Below are 15,463 nucleotides of genomic sequence, written 5' to 3'. Positions count from 1 at the left end.
AAAATTCTGCAAGGAATTTTGTGCTATATGTAATTAATAGTTTGGCTAGTCTGGCTTAATAAAATATATGTACATACGCGCGTGCGTGTCTCTGTGTGTATGTATATATATATATATATATATATATATACACATACATATTTATTTACACATATTTATTGACATATGTGTGTATTGGTAGCCTTACATTTTTGCTGATAAATTTTTTTTAAATTTTTTTTTAGCCCTCATTGGGGGCTAGAACCTGTGCAATCAGTGAAGTGCTTGCCCTATAGATGGCAGTATAAATATTTAGGCCTGTCACGAGTGGATATCGGCAAGGCTTATTAATTACAGCATCGGCTACTGATGAGGAACAGGTTAAGCAGTGGCTTAACTACCGCTGTGTTTTTTTCTTTTTTCTTAATAGGGTGTTACTGGCTGGAGTCCAGCTGGTAACGGGCCCTATTTACTTACCGATCCTGGCTGGGCTGGCATCGGTAAGTGACACCGCGGACCCCGCAAAGACTATTATTATACTCGGGGGTCTTTGCAGACCCCCTAGTATAATGATTGGAGGCCCAGGAGAGGTAAGAAACATAAAAAACTGTGTTACTTACCGCTCCGGGCAGGCTTCTGCCTAGTACTCTTACAGACGCTACCAAGGGGCGCTAAGTGATGGCTTGTTCATATATCTTTCATCTAATTCTGTTTGTGTATAAAGGTAGGCAGGGGATGTGCTCCTTTAGGGAGCATTTAGGCTGGGGCCCCACGGACCAGAAACTCCGTGATTTGCCTGCAGCGGAGACGCTGCGGGAAAAATCGTGGCATTGTACAGTGCAGGCAAAGTGGATGGGATTAATTCGAATCCCATCCCCACTTTGTGAAAAAGATTGCAGCACGGACATGCTACGATTTGTAAAGTCATTGCAGCTTTGCAAATCTCAGCATGTCAATTATATCTACGGAAATGCCATCGGATTTCCCATAGATATAATGTTCAGAGAAAGTCCACAGAGGAAAACTCTGTGAATTTTCTCTTCAAAGCGCTGCAGAAAGAACTGCAATGCGTTCACGGAGCGGTTCTTCCCGCAGCGCTTTAGTGCTGCAAATACGTCCCGTGGGGCCTTAGCCTTACACAGAGCAAGTTGGCGCTGATTCTGGCACGATAACTCGCGGCCGAATCAGCACTGAAAAAAAGACTACCACTACCTCTGTTGTAATTTGTGATGCCTTGTATTCACCTGGTGAGTTTTCCCACCAAGTGTTGTTCTAGTATCTTACCATCTGCCTTTTTGCTGCCATTTATTATTAATTGTATTCACTAATAAATTTTGATAATATTTTACTTATTTTTGATTCTGTTATTTTTTGATTTTCCTTTTGGGCTTGTTCGTTTTCTTTGTGATGTAAGTTCTACCTCTGAGACCCGTGCCTGTACCCAGAACAGGGGTCCAAAGGCTCCCCTGTCCCAACGTGTGCTGCAGCTGCTGCAAATGGCTGTATATTTGTGAGCCATTTGCATTAGCTGTGGCACTCATCAGAACAGCGGGTCGTGTTGTAGATCTCACATCTGAATTCTAGACATCTCAGACAGTAATGGCATCTCCTGAGGACATACTGTAAATGTATAATGCTGGAATACCTGTTTAACAACTTTGATATTATGTTCATTTGTTATTGTTCTTATCTACTCGGTGAGCAGATCTGTATTTCACAGCCATAAATGGAATGGAAGCGCTCTCAGTTTAATACCAGGTCCGTTGAGCTCTACATGACCCCATTGTGGAGAGGAATATGTTTTTGTGAATTAGTGAAGCCAGTGTTTCCTCTCTTACTGTGTACGCTGTGCGGAGACGTCATTATTAAAGAATGCGGCATCTGTAATCACCAGTCCATGTGCTGGTATGCCGCTGGAATGCTGGAGTGAATATTAAGTTATCTTTACATTACCAGCTCTGTTTTTCTTTGCAGATTGGTCAGCTCCATAGTATTGTTAGGATTTCAGCTGGTTTTCTCACAGCTGTCAATTGACCACAGAAAGGTAAGACATCTTCACTGTTCATTGGCCATTCTTGTTATTTTCTATCTTCCCAATAGTAAAAGGTTAAACAAAGCATGCATTTAACTCATATGTTTCCATTTGTAGAAAAAAAAAAAATCATGTGTCCTTCATTGATGAAAGTTGCACATTAAACCCTGAGCAGCTGAGGCTACACGGGAGTCTATAAATCAAGTGACTACATCTATTTTCTTCCGTTACTAATGGCTCCTAATTTAACTAAATGTTCTCTGTGGTTAAAAATAAGCACTTTACATAAACTGCTCCAGATCATTCCCTTAAACCTCCCTCTTTATTCAGTAGTTCTAGTGAAATTCTGTTTGTAAGGATTGACTGACATATAAGATGTTTTGACAGATTCCTAAATAACTGTGATTGGAAACATGACGGGGAGTCATGTAATAAAAATAGTTTACACTGATATACACAGGTTAGAACTGAGTAACCCTACTTGTTTCCATTGCCTCCTATCTGCCTCTCCTTTCCCTCATTCATTCCAATTGGGAATCCGCCTCAAAAACACCACCCATTCATCTCATTGGGAGTCAGTAGCAGTTTTTTTCCCCTCTAGCTGATGTTTTCAGGTAGTGGAAAAAAAAAGTGACCTATCTTCAGACAGATTCCACCTTGATAAACTTATTGAAATCAATGAGAGGCTGAAAAAAACACGTTGCTATTTTTTTAATGTGTTTTCTGATGCAGTTTATTCAAAAACAGCATCAAAAACCGCAAAAGTTTTTAAAAGGGAAATTTTCAGGTCCATACAGTGTGTTGGAGCAAAAATAAAAAACGCATCATGAAGAAAAAGCGTAAAAGCCTGAAGAAAACTCTGTCTGAACATACCCTAACAGTACAATGTGCAAAACCCAATTTTCATGTGTTGAAAAAAATGTTACCTACAATTTAGAGTATTTTAAAGTTTTAATTATTTTGCTTTGCCCTCTATGTCTTGTGGGATGCTCCAGATTAGCCATAGCCACTTATGATAATGCAAAGACCATGTACTTGAAACTACAGGTGCACCCTCAGGGTAGGTTCACACAGTGGAAAATTAAGAGAAATTCCTCTTCATTTGCCGACACTGTATTTGACTATGGGATTGCCCGGACAGAATATTGATACAAGGCGTCTTCCATCTGTCATGGCTTTCCTTGGCTGACTAGCCCTGGATGAATGGGCCTAATTGACCGGGTTCCTGAGCCGCAAAATCCACGGCAAGATTGAGCAGGGTGCTATTTTTTTTTCTGCCGCCTTTTGCAGTCTCAGCCTCCCATTAAAGTCAAAAGTAGGCACATTCGGGGCAGAATCTGCCTTGGATTTGGGAGCGGTTTCCAGTATCCTCAGGGTGCACTTACGCAGTGCTACATGACCACATATGGCATGTACTAACCACCAGACCCCACCTGTACTTTCAATATGAAGCAATAACAGCAGTATAAGTGCAGCCCAACAATTCATGGTATTCGCATATGGCCCCTAATTGTTGGGCTGCACCTGTATTGACGCTGTTGCTTCAAATAGGAAGCACAGGTGTATATCGGCAAGTTGGGCATGCTAAATGCGGCTGGACTGTACCATGTCAAGTTGGATTCAGTTAAACCTCATGAAAGCTGCATCTGAAAAAAAATCACATATGTTGTGAATGCCATTTTTGGGACCCTTTTTTTTTTTTTTTTTTTTTTCCAGGTGAAGTACACTAAATGTGTCTGTAAAATTGAGAAAGTTGGAGTTTTGAAGTAGTTTTAACTGCACCTAACCTTACTGTATAAATGCACCTTTAGGGATTTACAAAAGTCACTTATATCAATATAAAAAGGTTATATATACATTTTTTTATATTCATAATTGTACATTCACGCTAGTAAAACTACAAAGTGGCACAAATGTGATTGGATGTGCGCCATATTCAGTTACTCTTTATCCAAGCCCACAACTAGAAAACTACCGGAGAAATTTGATAAAATCCTCCATTACCTTAATTCATTCTTGTGTACCAGTCTACTGTAAAATATTGGCTGCACCAGGTTTTAGAAATGGCCTGGGAATGTTTATCTGCTGTTTTTATCTGGTGAATATACCTTCTCCCTTTTTGTTTCAAAGCCAGTCATTTTTTTTCCTGAGGGCAGTGAAAACTTCTGACTTAAGTTGTGCCAAGTTGCTATCTTTTGAAGTGTTGTTTATAAATGAAATAGCCGTCCTATAGGGAACAGGTGTTGTATGGGAAGGTAACAGTGCACATAGCCCTAATAGGGTCGTGTGATTGATACACATTACCACTGTTAAGAGAATATTGAAACTTTGCTGGCTTTTGGTGTAAAGTAGATAGGTTGATGGGTTATCAGTGAGATTGTGCACTTTATGTCATTAGCTTATATCACTTATAATTGAGTTGTAATTGAGATTAATGGGTAATGTACTTTGTTACAAAACCATAACATTGAAAGCGTTAGCCATATGGATTGTATATGTCTGATTGTGGAGTTCCTCACAGTCTTCAGGTTGCTTCTTTATTTTCCATTCACTATAATACAGACTGACATTATGTTGTGCATCATTTATAGTAGTCTTGGTGGCTGTTAATTAGAACCAAAAATAGACAAATTGTTAGTAACAACTGTACCTACAAATATCAATGATCAAGGGTCAGCTGTTCTTGTGCTAAATAAAATTAATAAAATACATAGGATTAGAAATTAGCTCCCCTTCCTTAGGGAACACGGGATTGACCACACATGTGACATAGTTGGTTGAAATTACCCGTGGTTTCCATCTTGGCTGATGGTTTTTAGGGACAAAATTGCTTTATAATGGATAAACTATGACCTCGTGTAGGTCAGGTTGTGGTCAGTTGGAGTTCATACATGGTTGATATCTGTATTTGGACAAAATATCTTATCCTACACAGAGTAATTCCACTGAATTTTATTAGTCTGATAAGTATAATCCAGTGCGTTATTTACTCAATTTTAAGCGTATTAATAGAATTTATATTCTAAGACATCCTTTTGATAGTATACTTACCTATCCTGTTTTCTTATTTTCTTTTGGTGGCTGTTAAGGTGCAGTTGTAGCTGTTTTAAAGCAAAGGTTCAGCTTTGGATTTGGTTTGGTTTTATTTACTGTAGTTGCAATCGGAAATTGGTTAATAAAGGAGATAAAAATACACGGACATCTAATTTCCCAGTGGTCTGCCTGGCATTTTGTATAAACATAGGGGCCGATAATATGAGACTAATAGGACTAAGTGACAGAATAATAAGGATAATAAGTGCAAGTGCTGAGAATTATAGCATTTTTTGTGTTTAGTGTTCCTTTCAGTAGAGATAGATGATATGTAAAACAGATTTATTTCCAAAAAGAAATCTGTGCCTCCTCACCACCTCATGAAAGGTTGTAGTTTTACATATCAATGTCCGACCCAAACAGTCCTTGGAACATGACTTGAGTTTTATGTAAATCTCCAGACTAGACATACCGTATATACTCGAGTATAAGCCGAGTTTTTCAGCACAGTTTTTGTGCTGAAAAAGTCCCCCTCGGCTTATACTTGAGTCCTGCGGCAGCTCCAGGCTGGTGATGGTTCAAGTGCAGCTGCTCCTCGCTCTCCGTCTTCAGCTGCCGCCAGTCCGGACCAACGGGGAGCACCTTCTTCCTGTGGACCCTGCCAGCATCGTCACCAACTGCGCAGAGCGGCAGCAGATTTGGCGGCCTTCCATCCCCCCCCCCCCCCCCTTGAAATGAATGGTAAGAGTGATCTTTCAACTATTTATCCCCAGGCTGAATATAGGGTATATGCAGTGCTCCTATTCTATCGGGAAGGAGTTAATAAGAGCACTGCAGCTACTTTATATTCAGCCAGGCTGAATTCCAAGTGGGGGGGGGGGGGGAACAAAAACCCAGTCCTCAAGCTTAAGGAAGGGGAAGACAGACAATCAAAACACCCCCTCCCCTTTCCCAGCACCCAGCATCTACTGCACCCAAAACTCCAGCCATTTTGATTTTTGAAATTTTCCAGCAGCTGCTGCATTCCCCCCCTCGACTTATACTCGAGTCAATAAGTTTTCCCAGTTTTTTGTGGTAAAATTAGGGGCCTCGGCTTATATTCGAGTCAGCTAATACTCGAGTTTATACAATAAATGATATTTATATGAGTGGTCATGTTCCTTATGTGACTCAGAAAACCAGATAGCCATGCAACATTGTACCTATCCCTGACAGTGTATATTATTAAATAATTCCTCCATCCATTTCATAAATAAATAATTATATAGTAATATAACATATTGGGATACAATCCTTACTTTAATTTATTAGGTAAGCTAATATTAAATGTGCCTTTGTACCTGGATGCATTAACAATATATTTTCCAGGTTACGCAGATGTGCAGTGATGGGGTGCATGTTTCAATTCTCCCCCATTAAGTGTAGCCACCTGGGATATCAAAAATTGTGTTTCCGATTTTTGTGCTGACAAGAACATCTGCATGCCTTTCAGCATGGCCAATGTTCTGGTGCAGCTAATAGTCTGCAGGTTCATAGAATATTATGCATTGACCTTGAAATAGCACTGACCCTTTCGTCCCCTTGCCTCCCATGATGCGTGATTACCTCACCTAGGGATTTCCACAAAGGTCCGTTATGGGTTGACACACTTGATCTAGGGTCACGTTTTACCTTATTACGTGGGGGAATAGAATATAATAAACTGTAATTTCATCACTATGGCTGGAAAGAGTTTGTTATAATTAACTGATATCTTAATCCTTTTAATCTCCGCAGGGACTAAATTCACTCTAGCCTCAATATAAAATGCAGAGTCTGCGTTTCATTTAATCGTGCTTTAAGCTTCATAAGTTCCTTTATTTGCTTGCTAATCACTTGACATAAAATTCTATGATGTAAATATATACGTGTGTGTGTATATCTCGCTCTCTCTCTATAATATAAATATATATATCCCCCCCCAAAAAAAAATAAAATTGCCGTCATCTAGCCATGAAGATGGAGCTTGTTTCTATTTAAAGGAAGCTTTATCTTGGCTGCAATGCTCTGGCATACTATAGTGTGTTTTTTTTAAATTTGATTGTGTCTCTTTTGTTTTGATTACTTCTGTCTAGATATCTATTATGTATATTTGACATGAGTGTATATTTGAGTGTGCTGTATGTTAATATGATGTCAACAAATCTTGATAACCCTCAGAGTAAAATTTTTAAGACCTTAGGGTCCATGCACACGGAGGAAAATGGTGAGGAATTTGGTGTGGCATTTTCCACACTGAAAAAAAAAGTCTCCCATTGATTTCAATGGGTTCTGCTAGCGGAAAATTCAACTAGTGGAAAAAAAAAAAGCTAGCAGAACCCATTGAAATCAATGGGAAGGTTTTTTTCCAGCATGGAAAATTCCACACCAAATTCCTCACCATTTTCCTCCATGTGAATGGACCTTAAAGGACAACGCAATAACTTAGAGATGCTTAAAATTACACAACTGTTTAAAATTATTTTTTCATTACACATTGTTCTTCATGTGGTAAAGATTGATCAATATTTTGTATTTATTTATAAGAAGAATAGGACATTTGGAAAAGATCTCAATTTTCGAAATTCAAAATGCTCTACTCAAACAGATAGTCATACCACCCAAATACATTAAGAAATAATTATTTCTATGTTGATATCATCTTCTAATTAGTTTAAAAAAAAAATAAAAATATTTATTTATTTTGGATGTTAGAAGTGTAACAGCGATTGTCCAGATTTACAAAAAAATTTCCCAGACTAATTTCTTAGGGACAACTTCAGTTCTGAAAGGGATTGTAAAGGCCTATACATTAGAAATCTTCCAACTGCACCCCTCAAATAATTTAAAATAGCACTTGGGAAGTTTGTTAACCCTTTAATCATTTCATGGAAATTAAAACAATATGAAGGTGATATTTAGACATTTCATTTTTTATCAATAATACATTGATTTAACCCTGAAATTAACAAATTCTTAAAGAGGTAAAGGAGAAAATGCTTCTCCCAAGCAAATAAATACTCCACATTTGGGTATACAACATCATGCGGAAGGGAAGGGGTGGCACTGGGGGTTTGAAAAGCAGATTTTGCTGTAGCAGTTTTCAGGTGCCATGTCTCATTTGCAGAGCCCCGTCAATTTAGCCCCAAATTTTTCATTTTCACAAGAGGATAAAGGTGAAAAAGCTCCCCAAAGTTTGTTACACAATTTCTCTTGAACCTGGGAATACCCCATATGGGATTGTAATCTGCTGTATGGGAACATCATGGTGAGGCTCTGAATAGAACGAGCACTATTTGGCTTTTGAAGGGCAGATTTTGCTGGAATAGTTTTTGGGTGACGTGTCATATTTGCAGAGCCCCTAAAGTTTCAGTACAATGGAAACCCCTCAGAAAGTTGGTTTTTAGACACCATGTAGTTTCCAAAATAGGGATTTTGGAAACTACATGGTGTCTAAAAACCAACATTCTAAATATGCCATCTAAAGACACATTGTGCTCCTTTCCATCGGTGCCCTGCTGTGTGCTCAAAGTGCAGTTTATGCCACATGTATGACACTAGTGTATCCAGGATAAAGTACTTTAACAATGTCATATGTGGGTATAAACAAATGTTTGGGCACAGTCGGGTACTGGAGCGAAGGAAGCAGGTAGCTTGGAGTAGTTCAACCCCAGCCTGGTTTAGCCCCAGTGAGGCAAAGTTCAGTGTGCCAGCTGTAGCTTCAGAGTCAGCCATGAGGGTCATAGATCTAACCCCTCTCCATTTTACCTGTGCACTACCTTTTCATTACTATATGCCCCAGTGTGATGGACATTTAACACTTATTGGAGCAATATATCTGTGTGGAGGTTACAGACTCGTCTCCCCAGATAATTGTGCGATCGTTATCCTATGCTGATCATGGCAATAGCACCTTACCTATTTTGATTATGACAGTTTATTTTGGAGTATATTTTATTGCGTTACCCCTTCTATGTATTATACTCTGACAGAAGTCTGATTCAGAGAGTGGAGCGATATATTTGTATATATTAGGAAAATCCAAATACTGAATGAATACATTTACTGTCAGACTCTGTCTTTTATATCGTCACTCATCACTTGACTGGGTATGATACTGTCATAAGCCTTTTTATTCATATTTACATATTAAAAGTTCATTTTTAGCCTTTCCTAGTTCCCCTCTGTGATTCACATATGACATTAAGTACATTATTCTGGGTACATCAGTATCCTACGTTTGGGCATAAACTGCTGTTTGGTCACACAACAGGGTACAGAAGGGAAGGACCGCTATGTGGATTTTGGAGCGCAGATTTAGTTGGTTGATATCTGAACATCATGTTGTGTTTGCAGACCTGCCAGAAAAGTGGGTAGCAGTTCTCAACCTGTGGGTAGTGACCTATTTCACATGGGTCGCCTAAGACCATCAGAAAACACATATTTCCGAAGATCTTAGGAACCGAGACTCCACTCCTCTATCCAGGGTCGGCATTTGGGAGGGGTAAACTAGGCAATTGCCCAGGGCCCCTGTCCCCAAAGGGGTACCTGGGATCCGGAGCATCAGGCTTTGAGCTCCACAGCTGTATTGGTGTGCTCTGCTGTGTACATCGATACTGTTTAATTCAATGACAGAGCAGGAAACTGAAAGGAGGCGTGTCCACTCATGATTACCTGCTCTTGGACTCTTGTCATTATGTGTTGGCACAGTTAGGGTTACATTTGTGTGCTGGTGATTGCCAGCTTATCTGCCAATCAAGCCTGGCGTGGGTTCTGGATTTTCTTAAACTGACCATCAGCCCACACATGTTTCTGGCTATTGTGTTTCTGACTTTGCTAAGCATTTTCACTTGCTCTTGTATTGTATTCACTGACCTCTACTTTTTGGCTTTTTTGACTACTCTTTTGGGTTGCCATTTGGTACTGTTTTGTCTCTCTGCTTTAACCTTTGGCTTACTGACTCCTCTTCTGTGTTGTGTTGTCGTGTCCTGTGTATCACTTGAAGCTGTTTCTACTCAGCATACTTTAAGATAGCACATTTATATCTAGGACACTGGTGTCTTCATTTTTGCTTCGAGATCTAAAAATGTTATTTTGACAACAGTTCTTTACAAAATGGCTATGAAAAAATTACTAATAGTACTTGACAACCTACGTGGGTATGCCTGCTACATGTAAACGTTATTTTTTTAAAAAAATAAAAAATTGCATAAAACTTAACTTTTAATAGCTGGTTAAAATCGGCAAAGTGTAGTAACAAAGTAGGTGAGGAAGGGACTATAAAGATAAATCCCAATAGGGTAATATGGAGTTATCGCTAATTAAGGGAGTACAAAACTAGTCTCCTACACACTGTCAGATATCATTGTTACACTCCTAAATATTTCTAATAGCTTGCGGTTACAACCGCAGTTCCTGGCACCCTAATGGTGGTGCCCTATCCTGAAAGTACTGGCGTCCACCATTAGGGCACCAGGAACTGCGGTTGTAACTGCAAGCTATTAGAAATATTTAGGCTTGCAACAATAGCATCTCTCCTGATGATTTAGAAACGTGTCACGTCGAGAGAATAAGCATATTGGGGGCTATCATTAACTACTGTCCCAATGGACCTATGATTGAACCCCTATACTTATGCTAACTTTTTAATCACAGGGTATTCCCTTTACTCAGGAGGGAAGGGGCTTGTTAATAGGGAGCGGTGAATACCTTTAACACTGTTTTGTTCACCTGTTTCATGATGGGGTTTTTTGTATCTACCCTCATTGGTAAATTGTCAGGCCATTCCTGCCTAATCACCTACTGATCTAGCAACAAAATCTAGTGGGACTTTTTTGGCTGGATGCTTAGATTTTGATAGGAGTGTAACAATGATATCTGACGGTGTTTAGGAGACTAGTTTTGTACTCCCCTAATTAGCGATATCTCCATATTACCCTATTGGGATTTATCTTTATAGTCCCTTCCTCACCCACTTTGTTACTACACTTTGCCGATTTTAACCAGTTATTAAAAGTTAAGTTTTATGCAATTTTTTTTAAATATTAGTACTTGAGAACAAACTGGAAATTTAGGCTCTTGCCTATATTATGTGAGTGGAAAACCATTTACTAAACCACACTGGAGATGGCATATTTCTGGCCACAGCGCTGACATCATTGTACAATTGGTTGTCTCCTGAGTATATGTGATGATGTAATAGTAGCGGCTCTATGTAGTCCGGCAGTGATTAATCTAAGCTGTAACTTACTGTGCCTGTTATATTTGTCCAAACAAAGCCGTGCCCATGAGATAATTTCTACTTCATGAGTGCTGATAGCAAATATGGCCTTCTTCCAAGTTAGAGCAAATGCTTCAGTGTTGTAACACGTTCAGTAACATTTATTTAACCCCTGTAGAAAGGACAGGGTCAATATAAAACTGAAGGTAAATTTAGGTGTTTTGTATGTAAACCTCTCTTCAAATTTAAAGCACCATGGAATTAGTATAGCTCTAAAAAGAATAATAATTATAATAATAAACATATTGAATTATCCAAATGGGCACTAAAGTCTACAAAAAGTTATTTACCACCATATATACAACACTAACACATAGACCTAACAAGGTTAAGTATAAAAGAGAATGACCCAGGTAGTAGAACAGCCTGATACTAAAACTATAATGACTATAGATAAGGCTATTTAAACACTAAATTTGTGTGCACGGCTCAATTTGTCAAAGTTTCATGGGCTCTCCTTACAGTTATTCAGTAGGAACATCCATTGATCACTTCAAAGTGGATACAAATCTATGAACAGAAGACCCTTTAAGTTGCTCAGTAGCAAAGGGACCAGCAGTCAAGAAATACAATGTAAATTTGTGCCTGGTAAGTAGGTGTACAAAATATAAGGCTATGGATTATGTGGTGCATGTATAAGGAACTATCTCGGCTACTGTATTCTGTTTTGCCCTTTATGGATGTTAATTAACCCTTGACTTTGAAGAAGGAGGACAAAAACAGTATTGATACGTTTGAGAAGATTGTAGACAAGAAGGAAGACAACCAAGTAGGTCCTTCACCTGATCAATCCTCACCTTCCATTTGAAGTATTTTCTATGTATTAAGAGTATCACTTACTTAGTTATTTCTACACAGACATGGGTGATAGTCAACATTTACCCAAATCATTTTCCACTTACTGACAGTTTTAATTTTTTTATTTTGGCTTTGATAGCCAAAGCTTCAGATGCTTTGAGAAGCTTGATACAATGTTAATTCTCCATAAGCTTTAATATGACTCATTTTTAAATTGAGATTTTTATAGTGGAAGCAATGACCTGGCGGAGCCATTGTCTCGTTCTCTTGGGTGTTTCCTTTCAATGATTGTGGTATCATGGGGAAAAACAATGTTATCGAGACATGCATGTGCTCCGAAAAGAAATGAGTAATTATCCTTTATGCAATAAATGGCTAGCTATTCATCATAGCTAAAGAAAGAAAAAGCAACGTTATATTTGGGATTTTACACTTCCTGTTGTAAATTATGAGAATATTCAAAGTCATCAAGGAGATCCTTGGCCCTGCAAAAACTTGAGGACGTAGGCCAAGTGCAGTTCTCAAAACACGAAGACGACTTATGATATTTTTTCCTATTATACAGAACTTTGTAGCACAGGAGATGGTTTCCTGTCCATTATTCAGTGAGTGATACAGAACTCCTATGGTCTACAGTGTGTGATGTGTTTATTATATTGTTTGCAGGAGATATAGAATTCTAGAGTACACATTGCCATGGCATCCATCATTTCACTGGAAAGGAAAGCTCAGCATGTTGTGCTATTTTTTCTGGCAAATGTGATGGAATCTGTGATGGAGTCTCTTGATGCAGATGTGAACAGAGCCTAAAGAATATTTTACCTTTCATGGATTGAGATGTGACTGGATGGTAATAAAGTGTTTAAAATAATAATTCTCACATTTCTTACACTTCGATTCAGCCAATAAATCAGATATTTACCAGCTTCAGGATATGTCTAGACTACTATTCTTAAGCAAAAATACTTAAATGCATTCCAGTCCCAATAAAATCAAACATCTTGAGGACAATTCATATATTTGAATATTTTACACAAGAATGAAAATTGCTATGTCTGGCTAGGTTTGGCATGCGATATTAAACAGGGGTAAAGCAGATCAAGTAAACCTTGTAACAGATAAAAAGAACATATGCTGTCACTTGGGGCAACGGCTAAATGGCATTGCAATCCGGAGAAACAGTCTGCTTCAGCATTCCTTTAATGGAGATAAAAGTCTGGCATGAGTGATCTTATTTCAGATCTTATTGTATTGCTGGAATTTGAAGTCTTGAGATTAATAAGGGAGAGAAGGAAAGATCACCAAGGAAACTTTTTCTATTATTCTTTAGGGTGCCTGAATGTATGTGCAGCACAATGCAACCTCATAGAACAATTCATTCTGAGCTAGGGCAGTGTTCTATACTAACAGGGCCTCTGTCTTTCATGTCTGGAGTGGGTTGTACACAGCTTATTTGCAGCAGTGATAAATAGGCCTCACAGATGTAAAACTGAATTCTGTGAACCGGGCAGTTGCAGTGACAGATTTATCATATGTTTAATTATTCAGTGAATTTAATAGAGAATGAATAAAAATCATTGTTAGCATTTAAGTGCTGTTTGGTAAACATTTTAGTAATGTATTTGTTTAACCTATTTGACCTGCTGTAAGTAGAGAACAAGTTCTAAAGTTTCTCCTTAGTAACTGCTTAAACTGAGCATTGACATGGAAAATTGTGCACATTGTGCATTGCTAGTATGTACAGATATAGCATCCATCAAATAGCTGTGTCTTCAGTTTTATACAACTTAGAACAGTGGTTCTCAGCTTTCATATGCCACAAAGATGAAAGCTATAAAAAGTGGAGTTATCGCTAATTTCACTGGTGAGATATATTGAACTGCTGCATACAGAGATCACACTCATGACTGTAAAAGGTAGAACTGCCATCATTGTAGCATTTGGAACTAATGTTCTAGATGGTATAAAGCTAGAGATACGGCTATTTGAAGTGTCTTTCCCAACCCCTTCAGCAACTACTACATCTGTTAATACTGATAATACAAACATGTACAATACAGTTGTTTAGTGAGGTAACTGCAAATGTCAATATCTGCCATAAGCAGAGAGAACTCTAACATTGGATGGTGTTTGAATGTGTAATGGTGACTACAACTGATAGAGGCATAGTTGGGCAAGTCATGCTATGACAAAACGTGGAACATACACACTAACATGCAATATTATCCAAAAGATATATTATAAATGACCCATGGATGGGTGTTACCGATTGAAAATGGGATTTGCCAACTCCTATCTTGCGGTTGCAGTGAATGGAGATGTAGGACAACCATCTATGGGACGTTTATGGCCTGTGGAAATGCCCCTTTAATATAATCTTCATCTTCACATTTTGACTCCTATTGCAATCAAAACTGAGACCTGAAGATCTTTTTATTATGTGCCTCAGGCAGTCAGCCATTACTCTCCTCCTTGTCATAATCCTATGCCTGGTTGTGAGACAACTGGTCACTGCAGGAACCTCCCCCACTGCTTTTATTACAGTAAGAGATAAAAAAAAATGTTACGGCTATGCCCCTTAAAACTGAATTGCTCAAAAATAGATTAAAACATGTTCTCTGAAAAGTATCTACAAGGTTGGTTGTTTCAGATAAATGCAGAAAACCCTACAGACTGCAAACAGTGGTGGCAATTTTATCATCATTTGACTTTTGTCATCCATTTCTACTTAAAGGGCTATTCTCATCTTGGTGTTTCTGGTTATCTCCTCAGAAGCAGCATCTATCAAGCCTTTATAGTATATCCTGCTAAAAATGTGAAGATGAAAATACACTTTAATGGCTGGCCAGGCACAGGAGAATGGCTGAATCCAAAGATCGCAGTGGGACTGGCTACCCAACTAACGTGTATTGGGTCTGATGACAAACGGGGCTATGCTCGGTATGCACAAGGGGGTCTAAGAGGTGAATCGACTGCCTGAAGGATGGTGGTGCTTATGCCTTATACCTAGTTCAACATAGTATATAGTCCAGTACACAAGATTTTAAAAAAATTAGGTGGCACTCACCAACTTAAAAAAAACCCAAAAAAAAAAAACCTGTTCTGTACTCAGTATCCATTTAAAGTAGCAGGGGAGACACTTACTGTGCAAGTAGGTGATACACACTTCATGCATCCATGTGTTTTGTCTGGCCTTAAGATATCTTAAATGTTATCAGGCAACTGTATACTTTTTTATCACAGTCTGTAGCCTTCACCCTAGGCAGATTATAGAATACAATACAAGTGTGGTCTATAGTTTGTTAATGGGCTGTAGAACAATC

General features: G+C 38.6%; 1 protein-coding gene across 1 annotated transcript in view; it reads left to right on the top strand.

The window, feature by feature from the left end:
* Positions 1–15,463, top strand: part of THSD4 (thrombospondin type 1 domain containing 4) — a 539,554-nt gene that overhangs the window by 57,119 nt on the left and 466,972 nt on the right. Inside the window, exon 3 of the mRNA XM_075273577.1 lies at positions 1,954–2,023. Coding sequence (XP_075129678.1) covers positions 1,954–2,023 — 70 coding nt within the window. The remainder of the gene's footprint in view (positions 1–1,953; positions 2,024–15,463) is intronic.

Source organism: Leptodactylus fuscus, chromosome 5 (genome assembly GCF_031893055.1).
Source record: "Leptodactylus fuscus isolate aLepFus1 chromosome 5, aLepFus1.hap2, whole genome shotgun sequence".
NCBI classification, from domain to species: Eukaryota; Metazoa; Chordata; class Amphibia; order Anura; family Leptodactylidae; genus Leptodactylus; species Leptodactylus fuscus.
This window is presented reverse-complemented; position numbering and strand designations above follow the sequence as displayed.